This window comes from Sorghum bicolor, chromosome 10 (genome assembly GCF_000003195.3).
Source record: "Sorghum bicolor cultivar BTx623 chromosome 10, Sorghum_bicolor_NCBIv3, whole genome shotgun sequence".
NCBI lineage: Eukaryota > Viridiplantae > Streptophyta > Magnoliopsida > Poales > Poaceae > Sorghum > Sorghum bicolor.
In genome coordinates, this window is record NC_012879.2 from 54,151,541 (window position 1) to 54,169,547 (window position 18,007).

The 18,007-nt window shown below is 42.9% G+C and overlaps 1 protein-coding gene and 1 long non-coding RNA gene across 2 annotated transcripts; one reads left to right on the top strand and one right to left on the bottom strand.

Moving 5' to 3' along the window:
- On the bottom strand, nucleotides 548-1,312 carry LOC110431435. The gene is made up of 2 exons (XR_002448924.1): nucleotides 943-1,312; nucleotides 548-727 (listed from the first exon to the last, which is right to left on the bottom strand). It is a non-coding gene; the product is annotated as an uncharacterized LOC110431435 (long non-coding RNA).
- Nucleotides 5,357-6,006, top strand: LOC8083484 (protein GLUTAMINE DUMPER 6). Its single transcript, XM_002437271.2, has one exon. The coding sequence runs from the start codon at nucleotides 5,466-5,468 to the stop codon at nucleotides 5,826-5,828; it is 363 nt and encodes a 120-aa protein (XP_002437316.1). The 5' UTR covers nucleotides 5,357-5,465; the 3' UTR covers nucleotides 5,829-6,006.

An 18,007-nucleotide genomic window follows, 5' to 3' on the forward strand; every position in this document is an offset into this window, starting at 1 on the left:
AGGAGAAGCATAGGCCTTGTTCAGTTCAAAAAAATTTGATTTCGGATACTGTAGCACTTTTGTTTTTGTTTGGTACATATAATCCAATTATGGACTAAACTCAAAAAATTCATCTCGTGATTTACAGATAAATTATGCAATTAGTTTTTGTTTTCATTTATATTTAATGCTTCATGCATGTGCCGTTAGATTCGATGTGACGAGAAATCTTGAAAAGTTTTTAGTTTTTGGGTGAACTAAACAAGGCTATAGATTAGGGCATTGTTTAGTTCCCAAAATATTTTGCAAAATTTTTCACATTCCTCATCACATCGAATCTTGTGGCATATGCATGGAGCACTAAATATAGATAAAAGAAATAACTAATTACACAGTTTACATGTAATTTGCGAGACGAATCTTTTGAGCCTAGCTAGTCCATGATTAGACAATATTTGTCAAATACAAACGAAAATGCTACTATTTCTATTTTGCAAAAAAAAAAATGGAAGAGCAGTGCTGGAACTAGAAACGGACCATGGGGGGGAGGGGCTAAATACTAGAGGGCTAGAAATCGTGCTAACAATAGACTAACAGATATAACAAATGTCGCTTAATTCAAATTCAAAGTGCACAAACAAACAATACATTATGGGTTAAAAACTTAAAAATACAGTGATAATATTTTAACCAATGAACAAATATATGTCTTCACAGTTAGACAGCACTTGGAACGGCATCGCTAAATCTACATACAAAAATAAAAAATGTCAGAAAGCAAGATAATATTATGGGTTAAAATACAGTGATAATTAATATCTCATTAGTTGCAATCTTTGAAGCATCTTTTATTAGCATAATAATATCTATCCATGGTAGTCTATTATTATGCCCTACAACAGGCTACAATATGAAATATAGCAAAGTGAAATCAGCTCCTGAAAACTGAATACTGAATGATACCTCAAGAGTGGAGACAGATAGACAGTCACACCACACCGGAGAGAGAGAGGAGCTGCCGAGCTGGGTCTGGCGGCTGCGGCGCTGGGCGGTTGGGCGTTCGCTATGGCCTGTAGGCCGGACGGGGCGACTCGCGGTCGCGGGGCTGCGCCGCTCGAGTCATGGACCTTGGGGCTGGCTGGGGACGGCTGGCACGCGCAGGCTGCAGCCCGAGGGAGCTGAGCTGAACCGGAGGCGGGACCGCCGCACTGGAGGCCGGACGCGGAGCCGCGAAAGGGCGGATGCCGGACGACGCGAGTTCAGGTGGGCGGCGCGCCGCCGTGGTCGCGAGTGGAGGAGGCTGTGGTGCGGGCACGGCCGCGGCTGCTCTGCTCCGTCCTGGGCTGCTGGTGGGTTGATGTGGATTTTTGCGATGCTGGGCTGAGGACTTGCCCCCTTTGGAATTCGGCCCACGACCGGGATCCGCCCCCTGAGTCTCGGACGCTCTACTATTTCTCCATCCCTACGCGTCCGCAACATCATTAGTTGTACCCGTTGCCGTTGGCAGCAGATGCATTGCATAGTCGAATATCCGCATCTCACCGCTGCAAAAACAAATCTGTAGCTAGCGTGCCATCCGTCCAAAGTCCAAAGACGTCTCAACACATAGACCATCTGCACTGTAGCTAGACGGCCTTCCCCTTTGCTGCTGGGCAGTTGACGCCATAAAATTTTTTCAGTGGGAGTATATAGAGTTTTTGGGCCACGTCTAAGGCCACGGCCCTAGTTGCTCTAGGCCCATATCCGCCCCCTGCGTTTGTGATGGAATTTTTATGATAAACTAATTATTACACAATTGAACTGTAGTATAAATTTCATACGCATTAGATTATATATAATTTATTTATATTTAACAAGCATAAACTAAAAAAAATCTTGTAGAAAATAAGTGTTACAACTAGCCTATGAAACAGTAAAATAGAAGTGTACATTGAGAGAGTTTGTTTTATTTACAGTCCAATACTGTCACATCTTGAAAATAGTGAAATGAAAACATTTCATTAAAACTGCCTCCGACCTCCGGTAGAAGTGTACATTGACACTGGGCGCATCATGGCTTATCTGGAAGGCAGTTCGGTGGATCCTCCGACCTCCGGTAGATGGCAGCGTGCAACACGAAGTACAAAAACAATGTATCGGCTATAAACATATATATGGAGTAGTATGTAGCACAATGAACAAATCCAGAGTGCCCACGATGTTGCCTCTCTCTTTCATTTCAGTTCCCATTTCGCTCCAAGAGAGCTACACCTACACGTAGGACGGGCATGCACACACCATGACATGACACACAGTCACACATCATGCATGTCACCAACCGAGCCCACCAAGGTATATTTGGTTGGCGTGTTAAAATTTAACAAGTACTGTAATTTTTTTATTTTATTTAATAATTAGTGTTTAATCACAAACTAATTAAGTTTAAAAGATTTATCCTGTAAATTATTTTTTAGCTCTATTTTTAGTTTTATAAATAGTATATATATTTAATGCTCTCTATGCATGTATCCAAAATATGATAGGTGTTAAAAAAATTCCGAAGTAAGCAAACAGGCCTCGCAGCATCGCCGGTGCTCGACATGATGACCATAATAAAAAACATTTAGCACGCGCAAAATTGCGCCTCACGATCGATCAAGCAAAAACTGAAAGCTAGCCGTGCTCAACAGAGTACTCACTGCTAATGTGTTGACCTCGTCAATCATCAATCGGGTCTTGCTTGCCTTGTTTAGTTCACCTTAAAAATCAAAAAAAAAATTCAAGATTTCTTATCACATCGAATCTTGCAACACATGTATGGAGTATTAAATAATGATGAAAATAAAAATTAATTGTATAGTTTGTCTGTAAATCGCGAGACGAATTTTTTAAATCTAGTTACTTCATAATTTGACAATATTTATCAAAAAAATAAAAGTGATATAATATGAAAATCTAAAAAAAATAGATCTAAACAAGGCCTTACGAAAGCAGAGACGCCATCTGAATACGGCCGACAGGAATGCGTGGCGTGATGGCTCCACTGGTGTGTAGGAGTATGTACATGTGTAGTGCTCGGTCGATTCACCGCATCTCAACGACCCCGCTGGACTCGATCGGCAGTTATAGCGACGGTTCCTCCATTTGTCAAAAAGGTTAGAATTAGATATAGGCTTATAGCCATATAGGGCGCTCGGCAGTTGGCACTAACACTCAGATCTTATTTAAGATGAGAAGGTGAAAAGTTTTTGTGTACTACCGCACTTTTGTTTTTATTTTGCAATTAATATTGTCCAATCATGGAATAACTAGTCTCAAAATATTTATCTAACAAATTATAGGCAAATTATGCAATTAGTTATTTTTTAATATATATATATATATATATATATTAAAATATTATATATATGTCGCAAGATTCGATATAACGGAGAATCTTGAAAAGTTTTTATGTGAACTAAACAGGGCCTCATATGTGTCAGCTTTGCTTTCGCCAAAAATGCAAACGCAAAGAGTACATTGATTACACAATAATGAGCTAAGGGCACTCACAATGCAGACTCTATCATAGAGTATAAAGTTATTTATTACCTCGAACAATGTGGACTTAGAGTCTAAATAAGACTTAGGACACTCACAATGCAGACTCTATCATAGAGTCTAAAGTTATTTATTACCTCGAACGATGTGGACTTAGAGTCTAAATAAGACTTGGAGTCTTATTTTTTCTACCTCTTTCTTCAATAAATATGCTGCCACATCAGCAAAATACCATAAATAATGTGTAATTAATTGTCTTGGACTCTATGATAGAGTCTTGCATTGTGAGTGACCTAAGCGAGCAAAGGATTAACCAACCTAATCCACCGGAAGACAGACAGAAGGAACTTGACTAGTTAAATTCGTTACGACACTTTGGGTGTTCAACTCGATCGTCGGGGTCTCTCGAGCATCCGGATCATGCTTAGCTTAGTACTTCCAGGATGGTTAACTTACGCTCATTCGCTGAACGAGTTAACTATAATCATTTCGGGTTAACTTTAACAAAGCTACGCGCGCCGCTGAGTGGCTGATGACACGCCTTAATTCACTCTGCTTTTGATTTGCTCGATCATATCGTCTTTCCCGGCCCCTCTTTCTCTGGCACGCTGTGTGTGCGCGCGCGTGTGTGAAAGGAATGGCCTGGCCTGCAGCTGCAGGATGCGCGCCGCGACTCGGAAACGCACGCGCCGCCACCAACTGCATCTGCATGCCGCGGCCGCGGCTCTGCTACCCGCCAGTTCATTGATGCAGGTCACTAGAACCGCTGTGTAGTGGGCTTGGACTGGAGTGGACACCGGGCCGGCTAGGTTCAATGAATGCGCTTTTGCCATGATGGACGCTCTTTCTCCATCCCTACGCGTCCGCAACTTAATTCACCATCATTAATTCTACCCGTTGGCAGCATACCTAGTCGAATATCCGCATCTCACCGCTGCAAAAACAAATCTGTAGCATGCCATCCGTCCGAAGTCCAAAGTCGTCTCAACACATAGACCATCTGCACTATAGCTAGACGTACTGGATACTACTGTCATCGACCCACAGATCCAGCACTAGATAGCTAGTAGAGTTTTCTTTCAGCCTTTGTTGATCGTCAATGATTCTAGTACGTAAGAGTTCACTTACTTACAAATACTTTTAACAACAAAGGGTTTCTACATTTCAAAATTTAGAAATAAAGAATATAAATAAGTTACAAATATTCCACGTCCTAAAAAGAAAAAAAAATGCAACCACGAATGAGTACTTTACTTTTGTTCGGATGCATGCATAATAAAAAATTGCACATTTTTGGGATAGAGATAATATAATATCTTAATATATATACTTAGTCAAACAGGCATCGTCGGTAAGATAGTACCATTCTACTAGTATGATCATAATATTCAGAGTACTATACTTGTACTACACTCTCACGCGTCTCTACTGCAAAATAGTAGTAAGTACATATTTTCATATATGCATATATATAGACAAACTAATTGAAAGAAGTACATTTCTGAGTATATTTCTCCTTGGAACGGATCGGAGGGAGTATACTACTGTGCCATCTAGAGTATTCAGACGTACATTTTCAGTTTTTTCACATCACACTCACTGGTGACTGGTGCGTGGACGCGCATACGTGTACAGCACCCAGCTTTCTCCCACCAGTCTCGATCGAGAGCGCAAAACCAGCAAGCGCCCTAGCGGTTTCACATGCATTCTCCCGTCCAAACCCGGTGGCGGGGCGGGGCTCCCATGCATGATGACCCATCACCACAGTCAACAGCACCATCTCACCTGGGGCAACTCGGCAAAGCAAGCAGCCCCCACTCCCCAGCCGCCGGCGGGCTATATATATATACCATACCACCAGTCGCCATTATTCCATTCCACCCAAGATCTCAGAAGCAGGTCGTCGATAGCTACGTACAGCTTTCTTCTTCCTTGTGCTGTTATAGAGAGAGAGAGAGAGAGAGAGGATGAGGCCGGAGAGAGGTGATGAGGGTATTTCGGTGAAGCTAATGGGCGGCGGCGGGGGCGGCGGGGGACCACCGAACCTATGGAAGACGCCGACCCCGTACATCTTCCTGGGCCTCACCATCATGATGGGCGTCATCGCGGTGGCGCTCCTCGTCCTCATCTGCACGCGCAGGAGGACGACGTCACCGTCGTCGTCGTCGTCCTCGTCCGACGAGAAGGCGGCGGCGGCGGCGCGCGCGCTCGTGCCGCTGGACCGGGAGCCCAAGGTCGTCGTCTTCATGCCCGGCGACGGCCACGCGCCCTCCTTCCTCGCCAGCGTCAAGCCGCTCGCCGCCGGTGACGGCGCCGCGGCGGCAGTGTAGGCGGCAGGGGAGAGAACAAAGAGGCGGCTACCGGCCGGCCCCGCGTGGCCAACCGATCGAGCCGGCGGCCGACGAGCGCGGGGGCAATTTTGTGGATACTTTTTTGTTTTTCGTTTGTTTGAGAGGCGCGCGGCAGCTTTTGGAATGAAATCAGTGAAACGAGGTTTGGTCGTGTTCAGTTGGATCCAATCGATTCGATTGTGCTTTAGAATTCTGTACGATCATTTGTGCTGCATCGACCCTGCTAGCTGCTTTGTTCGTCCATTAACCGTACGAGATCCATCTGAGATCATACGACGCACGCCGTACGTCACAGCGACGAGGAGCCTCGCTCCGCGGTAGCTGGGGTAGCTAGGTGTTTTCCTCCGATCCGAATCAGACTGATGGCCAGGCCCTTCAGGCTTCAGTAGTGATTCATCTGATAAATCTAGCCAGTGGTGAATCCAGCTTGAGAAATGACCTAGAGCGGACTTATACTATAAAATTGTGGCAAACCAATGCCAATATAAGCTAACAAATTTCATAAGTTGCTTTGGCAACATAATAATTTGACCAATATTAAAGTTTTTAGCATATATTTTCCACATCAAAATTAGAGAAGTTTGTTCCTTAAATTAAAAGAAGTCATCCATACTCTAAACTGACTTCACCAAATCATTCGATGGTTCATTCTTAATCAAAATTTAAACAATTAACTATATGAAAAGAGCAAATAAAAAATGAAGATACCTGCAGCCCGACGTAGGTTCTTAGGTTCCGCAAGTTTATGAATTAGCGAGAGAGACGACCAGAAAGTCAGTCGAGAATATCGAGAAACATGAGAAAGGTCGATCGTATTCTTATTGCACTTTGTGGTTTGTGGTTTTCTATATGGGCTGAAGCACACATGATAGTCCAAGACGTCGAAGTTGTCTTCAATCTCTGTCAGATACTCTAGGAGTCTCTTTTTATTTTATACTAATATCTAAAATTTCCATAAAGTATCAGATCAGTCCTAAAAGGACCTAGGACGACAAAGGACCTAGGACGACCGTCCTGACTCGCCCTAGTGGTGGATCCGCCTATGAATCTAATTCTCACGAAATGAAAAAGGGCGCCCGGCCTGACTGAGAGCGAGCGGCAGAAACATGGAGGCAATTCTTACACAAGTTTTGTTGACAAATTATGTATAAATAAAGGTCTTTTTACAGATTGTTTATACACACTGTTTTATTGATTTTTTTTTACTCTTGCCCTTTTGTCCGCAAGTTTTTTTGTTGCGAGGATTGACCGCAAGTTATATCATCACTTTTTTAATTAATTCAACTTCTTTTAATACAACTTAGAATAACAGATTATGTATGCGAATTTTGCATGCCAAGTTCTATATATATACGTAACCTTTTCTTTTTCATGGCATCTCATGAAGAAAAAAAACGCGCGGGCGTGGTTACTGAATTAATCCAAGTTGCTACTGCTGTTGTTGTCCTAAGTTATATTATGAGGTAAACAAGCACCGATTGTGACGCTTCTTCCTAAAAAATGACCCCCTTTGTCACTATTCCATTCAATTTTTCCATGTAAGGTGTTCTTTTCTTCGACCCTCAAAATCGATACTTTTCTATCTGCAAGGTGTGTTGGAACGTTTAGAAGACTGGTGTTTAGTTTCATTTTTTGACAAGGATTTTATGCTAATTTTTACTCTTGCTTTAGATAGTTTCTAAAAGTAGGGTATTATCAAGTTTTCTATGCTATATATATAAACATTCTTGTCGTCATTGTAATTTTTATTCAAATTACCTTCTTCTAAAGGCACCTTTTATTTATTTCCCCACCCAAAATTACCGTTTCTTTTTCTCACGGCCTAAATATTTGGCTGGCCAGAAAAAACATGCCAAGAGATAAAAAGATTAGCATGCCAAAATTAAACAGAGAAAGTTCATGAAAAAAGAGTGAGCTAGGGTCCACTTGTCTTATTATGACATTAGTTAATAATTAATGTAGCTAATGCGCACGGACAAAAGAGAAATAGAAAAGCGTAAACAACCAAAACTGTAAATTGGAGAGACAGAGCAAGTACAATAACAGACATATTAACTACCATATCAGCTTGCCGTGTACTTATTATAAACATATTAGTCTCATGCGTTTTTACATAAAGGAATAAAATATTCCGTTCTCCCCATGTATATGTGAAATCAATGAGTACAACCGTCCGATACATAGAAGTTCGGAAATACTTGACACAGGGCGTCCGACCCGTGGCGGTACCGATACATAGAAGTTCGGAAATACTTGACACAGGGCGTCCGACCCGTGTCTTACCGCCCAGACGGACGTGGCGCAAGCTCCTCCACTCCTCTCGTTGCTTTATCTTCTTTCCTTTTTCTTCTCTACGCAGACCACTTGAGCGTTGCCTGCTCCATTCTCCGTGGCTCGCCGCCGCGGCATTGCTCGCCCCGAGCGCCCGCCCCCCCCCGGCTTGCCGATGCCACGCTCGCCTAGGCTGCTCGTCAGCGTGCTCTCCACCCCGCAATGGCCGGTGAGCCACCCTTCCCTCTCTCCCTATATCCCTCCCCCCACAATGACCTTTGTGTGCCTCTATGCCACCAGAGTAGGGGCGACAACGGCAGCTTCCCGCGGGGAGAGCATGCCTTCCTCCCTCCCTGCTCTCTCTCCCTCGCTCTCTCACCTCCATGCATCTAGAGACGACGACGACAACAATGGCTTCTACAAAGGTAGGTGAGGACGGATTTGGATCCGAGGCCTCTCTCCCTTTCCCTCCTCCTCTAGATCTGCTCCTCCACCTCCTCCTCCCTCTGAATCTATGGGATGTGGTGGTGACTAGGGTTCCAGCGAGCTCTCTGGGGTTCAGCTCCTCACCATGTTGCAATAGCTTTCTCCATGTGTTTCATTAGGTCTGGGCTGATGTTGCAATGATTTTCCTCATTTGTTGCATTAGGTCTCGATTGATGTTGCCGTAGGCTAGGGTTCTGGCAAGCTCTCTAGGTTGATGTTGCAATGATTTTCTTCGTTTGTTGCATTAGATCTAGGTTGATGTTGCATCCTACTGTTGCAGTGGCAAAGGGAGGGTGGCGAGCTAGGGCCAGGCTTTTGGGGGCGAGCCGGCGGTGGGCGAAGCTGCTAGGGGGCTGGCAAGGTCAAGAGAGGGGTTGGATCCTATGCGCGCGAGGGCTAGGGCTGGTTCGATCCACTTCTCCCGTGTGCGTGGGAAACGGTGCGGGTATGTGCTTTTCTTCTTCTTCTTCTTCTGTTTGGGCGATACGGGGTCGTGTGGACATGGGCGATGCGGGATATGCTTTTTCTTCTTTCTTTTCTGTGTAGGTGCGAGGGCTGGTGTGCTGGGGTCGTGCTAATGGAGGGTTGCTGAGGGAGGGCGTCCGATGGAATTCAATCGCATCGGACGTCCGGGCACGAGCATGACTGATAAAAGTTGGTTCTTAGACCAAATTTCACTAAGCAAAAATAAAATTAAACAAAACTACCAAACAGTGACCGGTCCAAACTTAACCGAATCAATTAAGGATTAATTGGAGATATGTCATTATAAATTTCATGTTTTGGAGATGTCATTACTATTCACGATATTATAAGTGTGCCATTATAGTTTTCCATGTCTTCGAAACATACCATTACTTACCTCTTCAACGTGTTTATCACAATTTTTGGACCAAATTGCCTCTTCAAAGTGTTTATCACAAAACTTTTTCTTCCTCCATCTACCTTTCTCCATCTACCTTCCTCCATCTAACTTCGTTTAATTACACTAATTTCAAAAGCACAGAAATGGGAAGAAAAAAAGTTTAGTTACAAAAATTGGCCGCATGTCACGGCTCGGCTCGGTTCATCACGCCCACGGGGTTTAGCGCCCGCGGGTAGCCTCAATCTCGTCCTCACCCACTACTGCCTACACTACCGCCGCGCCGTCACCACCGAGCGGCGTGATGCTGTCGAGGAAGGACGACGCATGGTCGCCGGGCATGAAGACGATGACCTTTGGCTCCCGGTGGAATAATGGCGACTGGTGGAGAGGGGGTGGCATGTATAGTGGTGGGGAGTTGCCCTAGCCCCAGGCCAGCAGGTGAGATCGTCAGGTGCTGTGGTGATGGCGCTGCGGGTGTGGGTCATGGCCTCATGGGTGTTTTTCCCTGTGGACTGTGACAGCTGCCGGTTTGGACGGGTGCTGAAACTGCTACGTAAGCTGGTTTTGCCTTTCGAGACTGCTGCAGCGTGCAGGGTGGTGTATGCGCCTCCACGCACCAGCGTGTTGAAAAGAAACCAAAAACATAGATATACTAGGGAATGGAGTCATGGAGATAGTATAGTTTCCTCTTACAACATTTCAGCATAAGCATCCTCCAAATATTCTAGCATATTCCCTTCATTTCAAGATAAATACATTTCTACCAATGCTCTAGATAGATGCATACTAAACATTGAATTTGTTTTGTTTCTCTAGATATACATCCAAAAATACACTTATACTGTGTAATAGAGGGTGTGCACATAGTTAGTATATGGTACTATCTTACGGCCATATTTGACTAAAAATGTGTAGAGAAAATTTTATGATAGGAGAATATATATATAGAGAGAGATACTATCTCTATCCTAAGAATATTGCAATTTTGACTATGGACTAAACAAAAATACTTATTTGTAGGTGCATTCTTTTTAGGACGTGACACATGTGAAAATTATTTGTTTATTTATTTGTAAATTTGAGATATAAGACTCCTCCATTGTTAAAAAAGCTTTTCTTTTAGACTTTAGACTGTGGGTGGATAAACATAGTACTACTCGTGCTTGATCTGTGCGTGGGTCGTCGATAAACAGCACTACTCCAATCTAGCTACACGGATGAGATCTACGGGTTTAGACTTTAGACTTTGGATGCATGCTACACTACACTAGAGATTTATTTTGCGGCCGGTGAGATGAGGATATTCGACTATGCTGGCAACGGTAGACACAAAATGATGGTTTAAAATCGTGGACGCACGCATAGGGACGGAGAAATGTAACCGGTGCAGTGTGCGTGCTTCGGTGCATGGCAAGAGTACATTCATTGAACCTAGCCGGCCGGGTGTGTCCACTCCAGCCCAACTGTATAGCTACGTAGTACTGTACACGGTACACGGCGGTTCCTAGTCACCCAGTGCGACCTCTCTCGATGGGACGGACGAGAGGTCGACGTGGATGCGGTGGATGGATGAACTGGCTTGGCTGGCACTGGCAGCCTGGCATGCATGCATGGCACTGCCCGGGCCGGCCGGCAGATGCAGCAGGACTGGTCAGGTCAGGTGCAGGTGGTGGCGTGCGTTTCCGAGTCGCGGCGCGCATCCCGCATTCAATACGTCGTCCGCGCCCGAGCGATCAGCAAAGGCATGCATGCGCTGGTGTGGTGATGACTCAGCGACACGGGGACCGGTCGCCGAGTAGCTACAACTACAAGAGCAATTCCTCTTCCAGGCTGTCAGAGCCCATCTGATGCACACCAAAGAACGACCATCTTGTTGCCGGCCACTACCTTCTTCCTTCACTTTTTTTCATACCGGCTTTGTTTACTTCTAAACTTTTTTTTGCAAAATAAACACTATAGCACTTTTATTTAGGCCTTGTTTACTTACAAAATATTTTGCAAAATGTGAATAGTACTAGTTTCGTTTGTATTTGATAAATATTGTCCAATCATAAACTAACCAGACTCAAAAGATTCGTCTCGTCAATTTCGACCAAACTGTGTAATTAGTTTTTATTTTTATCTATATTTAATACTTTATGCATACGTCTAAAGATTCGATGTGACGGGGAATCTGGAAAATTTTGCAAATTTTTTTGGAACTAAACAAGGGCCTTGTTTACTTCCCAAAAAAATTTATAAAAACTAATTGCATAGTTTGGTCGATGAGATGAATCTTTTGAGCCCAGTTAGTCCATGATTGGACAATATTTGTCACAAACAAACGAAAGTACTACAGTACCTGTTTTGCAAAAATTTTTGGAACTAAACAAGGCCAAGGCCTTATATTTAACATCTAGGCCTTGTTTAGTTCCAAAAAATTTTGCAAAATCGACACTGTAGCACTTTCGTTTGTATTTGACAAATATTGTCCAATCATGGACTAGTTAGACTCAAAAGATTCGTCTCGTCAATTTCGACCGAACTGTGTAATTAGTTTTTATTTTCGTCTATATTTAATACTCTATACATGCGTCTAAAGATTTAATGTAACGGGGAATCTGAAAAATTTTGTAAAATTTTCTGGAACTAAACAAGGCCCTAGTCGTGCGCGGCGCACGGCTAGCGTCTGACGAGCCTTATAGACTAGACCCGCGTAGTGGTAGTCATTTCGCCCGTAGTCGGCGTGCATAGCCCGGTCGCCCACGTCAAAGTGGAAACGAAACAACCTTGTCCCGTGATCCGATCCGGCCATTCCTTTCACACGCAGCATGCAGATAAGGCCTTGTCATCAGGCACTAAACAACGCCTAATATAAGAGGAACAACCGATATGTTCAAGCAAATTAAAAGCAGAGTGAAGGATTGTCATCGATCAGGCACTCATCATCAGCCGTGTGCGTGGTCAGTCAATTCCTCCTCCCCTGCCGTGCCTCGCCCTCCGAATTCATCCATTGGTGGCGCCGCGGCGGTTTTCCGCCGCCGGCGGTGGTACGCATGCATGGCCCAGCATAAAAGCTACTAGTAGCTTTGTTAAAGTTAACCCGAAATGATTATAATTAACTCGTTGACCGATCGAATGGGCGAAAGTTAATCATCCTGGAAGCAATTAGGCTAAGCATATCCAGATGCTCGATGCCAAGATGCCCTGAGTTCAACGTCCCCCAAAAGTGTATAGTAGTAACCAATTTGCTCGTCAAGTTCCATCTTTGATTCGGTCGATTACATCCTTTGCTCGCTTGCTAGCTAGCTCATTATTTTGCTATCGAGGAACTCTTTGACCGCAAGGCAATCTCACGATGCTCTCCGAGTGCATGCAGTGGGCCAGTGGCGTTGTTTAATTTAGAACATTGCTATTTTTGCAGAGCGCCTCGTTTTTTTTTTTTTGTTTGGAAAGAAACAAGCTTTCACACAATCATGTTCATTAATTGTTTGGCAAAACGCACGCCAGGCATGTTTCAGCTTCTTCATTCGGTCGAGACATCGCCTGACGTTTGGTTGATAAGTAAAGTACTGATCATTCATTTATTATTTTTTGAGAGAAACTGGAGGGGTTTACACCCCTACAGTGAAAACTATTATTAAAAAAATACAGAACAGTACAAGGCAAACACGGAAGCAGAGCAAGGTAAGGAGGTTCAGGAGACAAAAAAAGAGAGAAAGAAAATAAGAGAAATTAAAAACATTAAACAAGATTGTTTAACCATAGCTCTGTGGAAGGAAAATAACTTCTTTTTGCACGAAGAAGTATCAATGCAAATTCTGACTTGAATGTCAGCTTTGTGGCTTCTACTGATGGCTGCAATTGATTGAAGATTAGACCATTTCTTGCATTCCAAATGGACCAACCCATTAGTATAATGATCTCCATGAAAAATGGGACATGCAGCTGTAATTTAAAACTTTCTATATTTCTGTGGAGATCCTCTTGCAGAATGACATGACAGTTAAGCCATGCCCAGCATGCTTGAGCAAATGGGCAGAGAAGCATTAAGTGCAACAATGATTCCTCTATTCTATTGTTGCAAAGGACACAATTATAATCTTGAAGTTCCATATTATTCCTTTTTAACAACCCTCTTGTGCTTAATCTATCCTTCATGATAAGCCAAGCAAAGACTTTGTGCTTGTTTTGACAGCTGCTGCTCCAAATCCATTTAAACCCTAAATGAATATGATTGTGGCCACTAAGATGTTTGTAGGCTTTTGCAACAGAGAGTTTACCAGAGCTCCAGAGGTAAGACCACTTATCAGGATCATCATTTAGTGTTAACTGATGCAGTTCTGAATCAAGCTGCAGGAATTGAGAGTAGGCTTGCTGAGATAATGGGAGGTGGAAGAGGCCTGACAAAGGATTGGTTCGTTTAGCTGCTGCCAGAGTAGTTGTTTGTGATTTTGCAAATGAGAAAAGTTCTTGGTAAGCTTGATTGGGCACTTTATCATCCCACATATCAAGCCATAGGTAACAGGATTTGCCATTGTTTATGTTCACCTTTGCCATTCCTTTGAATTTGTCCAACAATTTAAGAATGTCTCTCCACCAAAAGGAACCTTTTCTTCCGTGACATGGCAAGGTGTCTGAATCATAATAGCTTTCCCAGACTAGTGACACCCATGGAACGTCCTCTTTGTTGAAAAACTTGTTCAGGTGCTTAAGTAGAAGAGCTTCATTTTGGGTTTTAAGATTTAGAACTCCTAACCCTCCTTCCTCTTTTGATTTGCACACCATTGACCAGGCTGCTTTTGGCCTCTGATTAGCATTGATATCAGCCCCTCTCCATAGGCATAATTTCCTGTACTTATCAATCTGTTCAATGACAGAAGAATGAATGGCAAAGGTGCTCATGCACAAAGTTGGGAAGGCTGAGAAGACAGAGTTAGTTAGTTGGAGCCTTCCAGCTTGGTTGAGAAAAGTTGAAGTGGCGGCTAACCTTCTTTCACATCACAAGAGGTGAAAAATCAATGACTCTTGGTTTAGTCAAACTTAAAGGGAGTCCCAAGTAAGTGAATGGCAGACTGCCCTTTTCACAATTAAAAGTCCTTGCTAGGTGAAGTAACCTTTCTTCTGAAGTGTTGATTGGAACCATAATAGATTTCGAGTAATTAACCCTTAAGCCTGTGGATTCACCGAAAGAGTGGAGTAAAGCTTTCAGGACTAACAACTATCTGCCGCAGGCTTCCATGATGATCAAGGTGTCATCAGCATATTGGATAATTGGGAAATCTTCAGAGGATCTTAGTGGCAGAGGTAGGTTTAGAAGATTCAGAGATTTAGCCTTGTTTAAGACAGATTGCAGAAGATCTGCCACTAAGACAAATAACAAAGGAGAGAGTGGGTCTCCTTGCCTTACCCCTCTCTTACAATGTATCGCCTTGCCTGGGACTCCATTGAGAAGAACTGAAGAGGTTGCTGTATATAATAATTCCTTTATCCACTTAATCCATTTTCCACCAAAGCCTTTTGCCTGAAGGATGTGAATTATAGCTTCATGTTCTACTTTATCAAAGGCTTTTTCAAAATCAAGCTTTAGGATTATCAAATCCTTTCTAGATTTATGACATAAGTGAATATATTCCAATGCCCATGCCAAACAATCTTGTATGGTTCTAGTTTTGATGAAACCATATTGATTTTTGTGTATTAAACTTTTGATTACTTTCTGCAATCTGCTTGCAAGAAGCTTTGTGAATATCTTGATAGAGCTATTCAGAAGCGATATGGGTCTGTAATCAGATGCTGAAATTGGGCCATCTTTTTTTGGAATCAGTGCTATGAGAGAGCTGTTCAGACTTCTCAGACATGGATTATGATCAAAGCAACTTTCAAATAATTTGTAGAAGTCTGGAGCTATAAGATCCCAGCACCCTTTGACAAATTCATTATTAAAACCATCTGGACCAGGAGATTTGTTATTTGGTAATTCAGATACCACCTTATCAATTTCTTGTTTGGAAAAAGGGATTTCCAGGGAATTCAAGTTATTTGAAGCAATCAAGAGCTCATTGAGGTTAAAGAGCATATGGTTGAAATCAATAGTCCCCAATCTCTCCTTGAAAGTTTACCATAGAATCTTAGCTTTATCCTCATGCTCTGAAAAACTATTCCCGGCTCCATCTTGCAAAGTGGCAATGGAGTTTTTTCTATGTCTGATAGTGGCATGAGCATGGAAATATCTTGTACTGGCATCCCCTTTTTTGACCCAATTTATTTTCCCTCGTTGCTTCCAGTAGCTCCTTTGTTGTTTTAGGAGGGAAATTAGTTTTGTACACACTCTATCTCTGAAGTTCCATTCCATAAGTGTAAGATCCCTGAAGGATTCGATTGTGTCTAGTAGATTGAGAATCAACTTATTGTTGCTGACTGCATTCAGAAGACTTGGAGTCTTTGCATTCCATACCTTCAGAGCTTTTCTGAGATTCTTGAATTTTGCTGTAAGGACTTTGGCTGGGTCGGTTACAGATTGTTGACAATTCCATCCTTGCAATAGAACAGTGATGAAATCTTCTCTTTCAAGCCAGTGATTTTCAAACCTGAAGATCCTGCTTTTTGGAATTGAAGTTACTATTTCAATCACACATGGCCAATGATCAGATGTCTCCATGACCAAACTTTTCACGCTGGTGCCTGGATAATTGGTAGTCCAAGCATTTGAAGTAAAGAACCAATCAAGCCTTTCTAGGAGAGGAGAAGGTTGCTTATTTGTCCATGTGAACCGTCGTCCATGTAGAGGTAGTTCTGTCAACCCTAGAGTGTTGATTGCTTCATTGAATAGGAACATTTCATTAATGTCTCCTCCCTCTTTGTTTCTGTCTTCAGGTTTTCTTATTAGGTTGAAATCTCCTATAACCAACCACTCTTTTTCATCTGGCATTTGGATATTTTTAAACCAGTCAAGGAAGGCTCTCTTCCCATTTGGGGTGCAGGGTGCATAAACAGTAGTAAGGAGCCAAGCTTCCCTATTATAATTTGAAGAAAATTCCACAGTGATAGCAAAATCATTCTGGAAGATTTCCACTCCATTGAAGGTCCTTCCATTCCAACAAACTAGTATTCCCCCTGAAGCGCCCTGGGATGGTTTGAAAGCAAAGGAGTCAAAGTGTTGTGGACAAATATTCCTGATAAAAGTTGAGTCAAATTGTTCCTTCTTCGTTTCTTGAAGACAAACTATGTCACATTTGCTTTCTACTATCTTATCTCTTATCGAGTTCCACTTCTTATCTGAATTGAGGCCCCTCACATTCCAGCATAAAATATTCCAGTGCTTATTTGTATTCATTGAGACTTGTTGCATGGGCATGTTCTTCTTCTCTTCCACATAGAGAGCCACTTCATTTTCAACCTAGTTTGATTCTCCCTTCTTCTTCTCATCCTCATCTTCTTTGGAGGGCTTGCTGCTAGTCTTCTTCTTTGCTATTACTCCTGTCTTCTTCTTCTTGTTGAGAGTCTCCTCATCAAGCTGCTCCTCAGGGATTTGACAAATATTTGAACCAATACTTTTCAGCAAATCAGCTGACATCGCTGGTGGCTTGGCTGAGCAACCTAAGCAATTTGCCACCTTACATTGACTGGTTTTAAAACCATTGAATTTTTCCTTGACCCTGTTGCTCCTCCTAACTTCTGAATCAACCATTGGTGACTGAGGCTTAGCTTTCCTTGTTCTTTTCATACTCTGGGGAGAAAGGTTGTGCTCCTGCTCTATGTTCAATTCTTCCTCCAGAACTAAGCTACTGATAGGATGCTTTATGCGATCACAAACTTTTTGAGTTGACCCAATAAAATTTTCAGGGATAGTGAGATCCTGAATATCACCAGCTTGCTGGATCAGAGAGGGGAATTGTGTCTGTAGAAGTTTTTTTGTCCACTCAAAGTGAGATGGAGAATTAAGAAGCACCTGAAAAAAGTCAGCCCACAACTTTGGAATTTGGAGTATAGCTTTAGGTTCGAAAAGAGGGGAGTCAACCCTTGAAGCTGACATGTGAGATAACTGCTTATTGTTGGGGCTAGGCTGAAAAAAACTATCCTCAATCCTAACCATACCCAGGTGAATATTGTTGATTATAACATTCCCCTCCTGCTGCCAATCCAAATCTTGTGCCCTTTTCTGATTCTGAAGGATTTGGATTTCCAAATCATCCAAAGGGTCCTCTTGAGAAGTCTCCGATGTTAGGAAGTTACTCTGCTGATCTTGAGCTTGTGACTCTATGATACGATAATTCTCCTCCACAACCTCTTCTACAACTTCAAGTTGAACTGGATGTTGTATGTTGGCCTCTGTTTCATTTAAGTCTAGGTTGTCCTGAGTCATTGAGTGCAGTGGATGAAAAAGAACTACTTGTGGATCATCTGGCAAAGGAGCTGCATTCAAGTCCTGCTCCAGAACTAGAGGAGCCATGTTTAGATTAAGGCTCAGTGCTGCTGATAATTCTTCATGCCATTCATTGTTCTGTTGCTCCTCAACCTCTATACCTACAACCTGTTGCCCCAAGCCAAAAAAAGC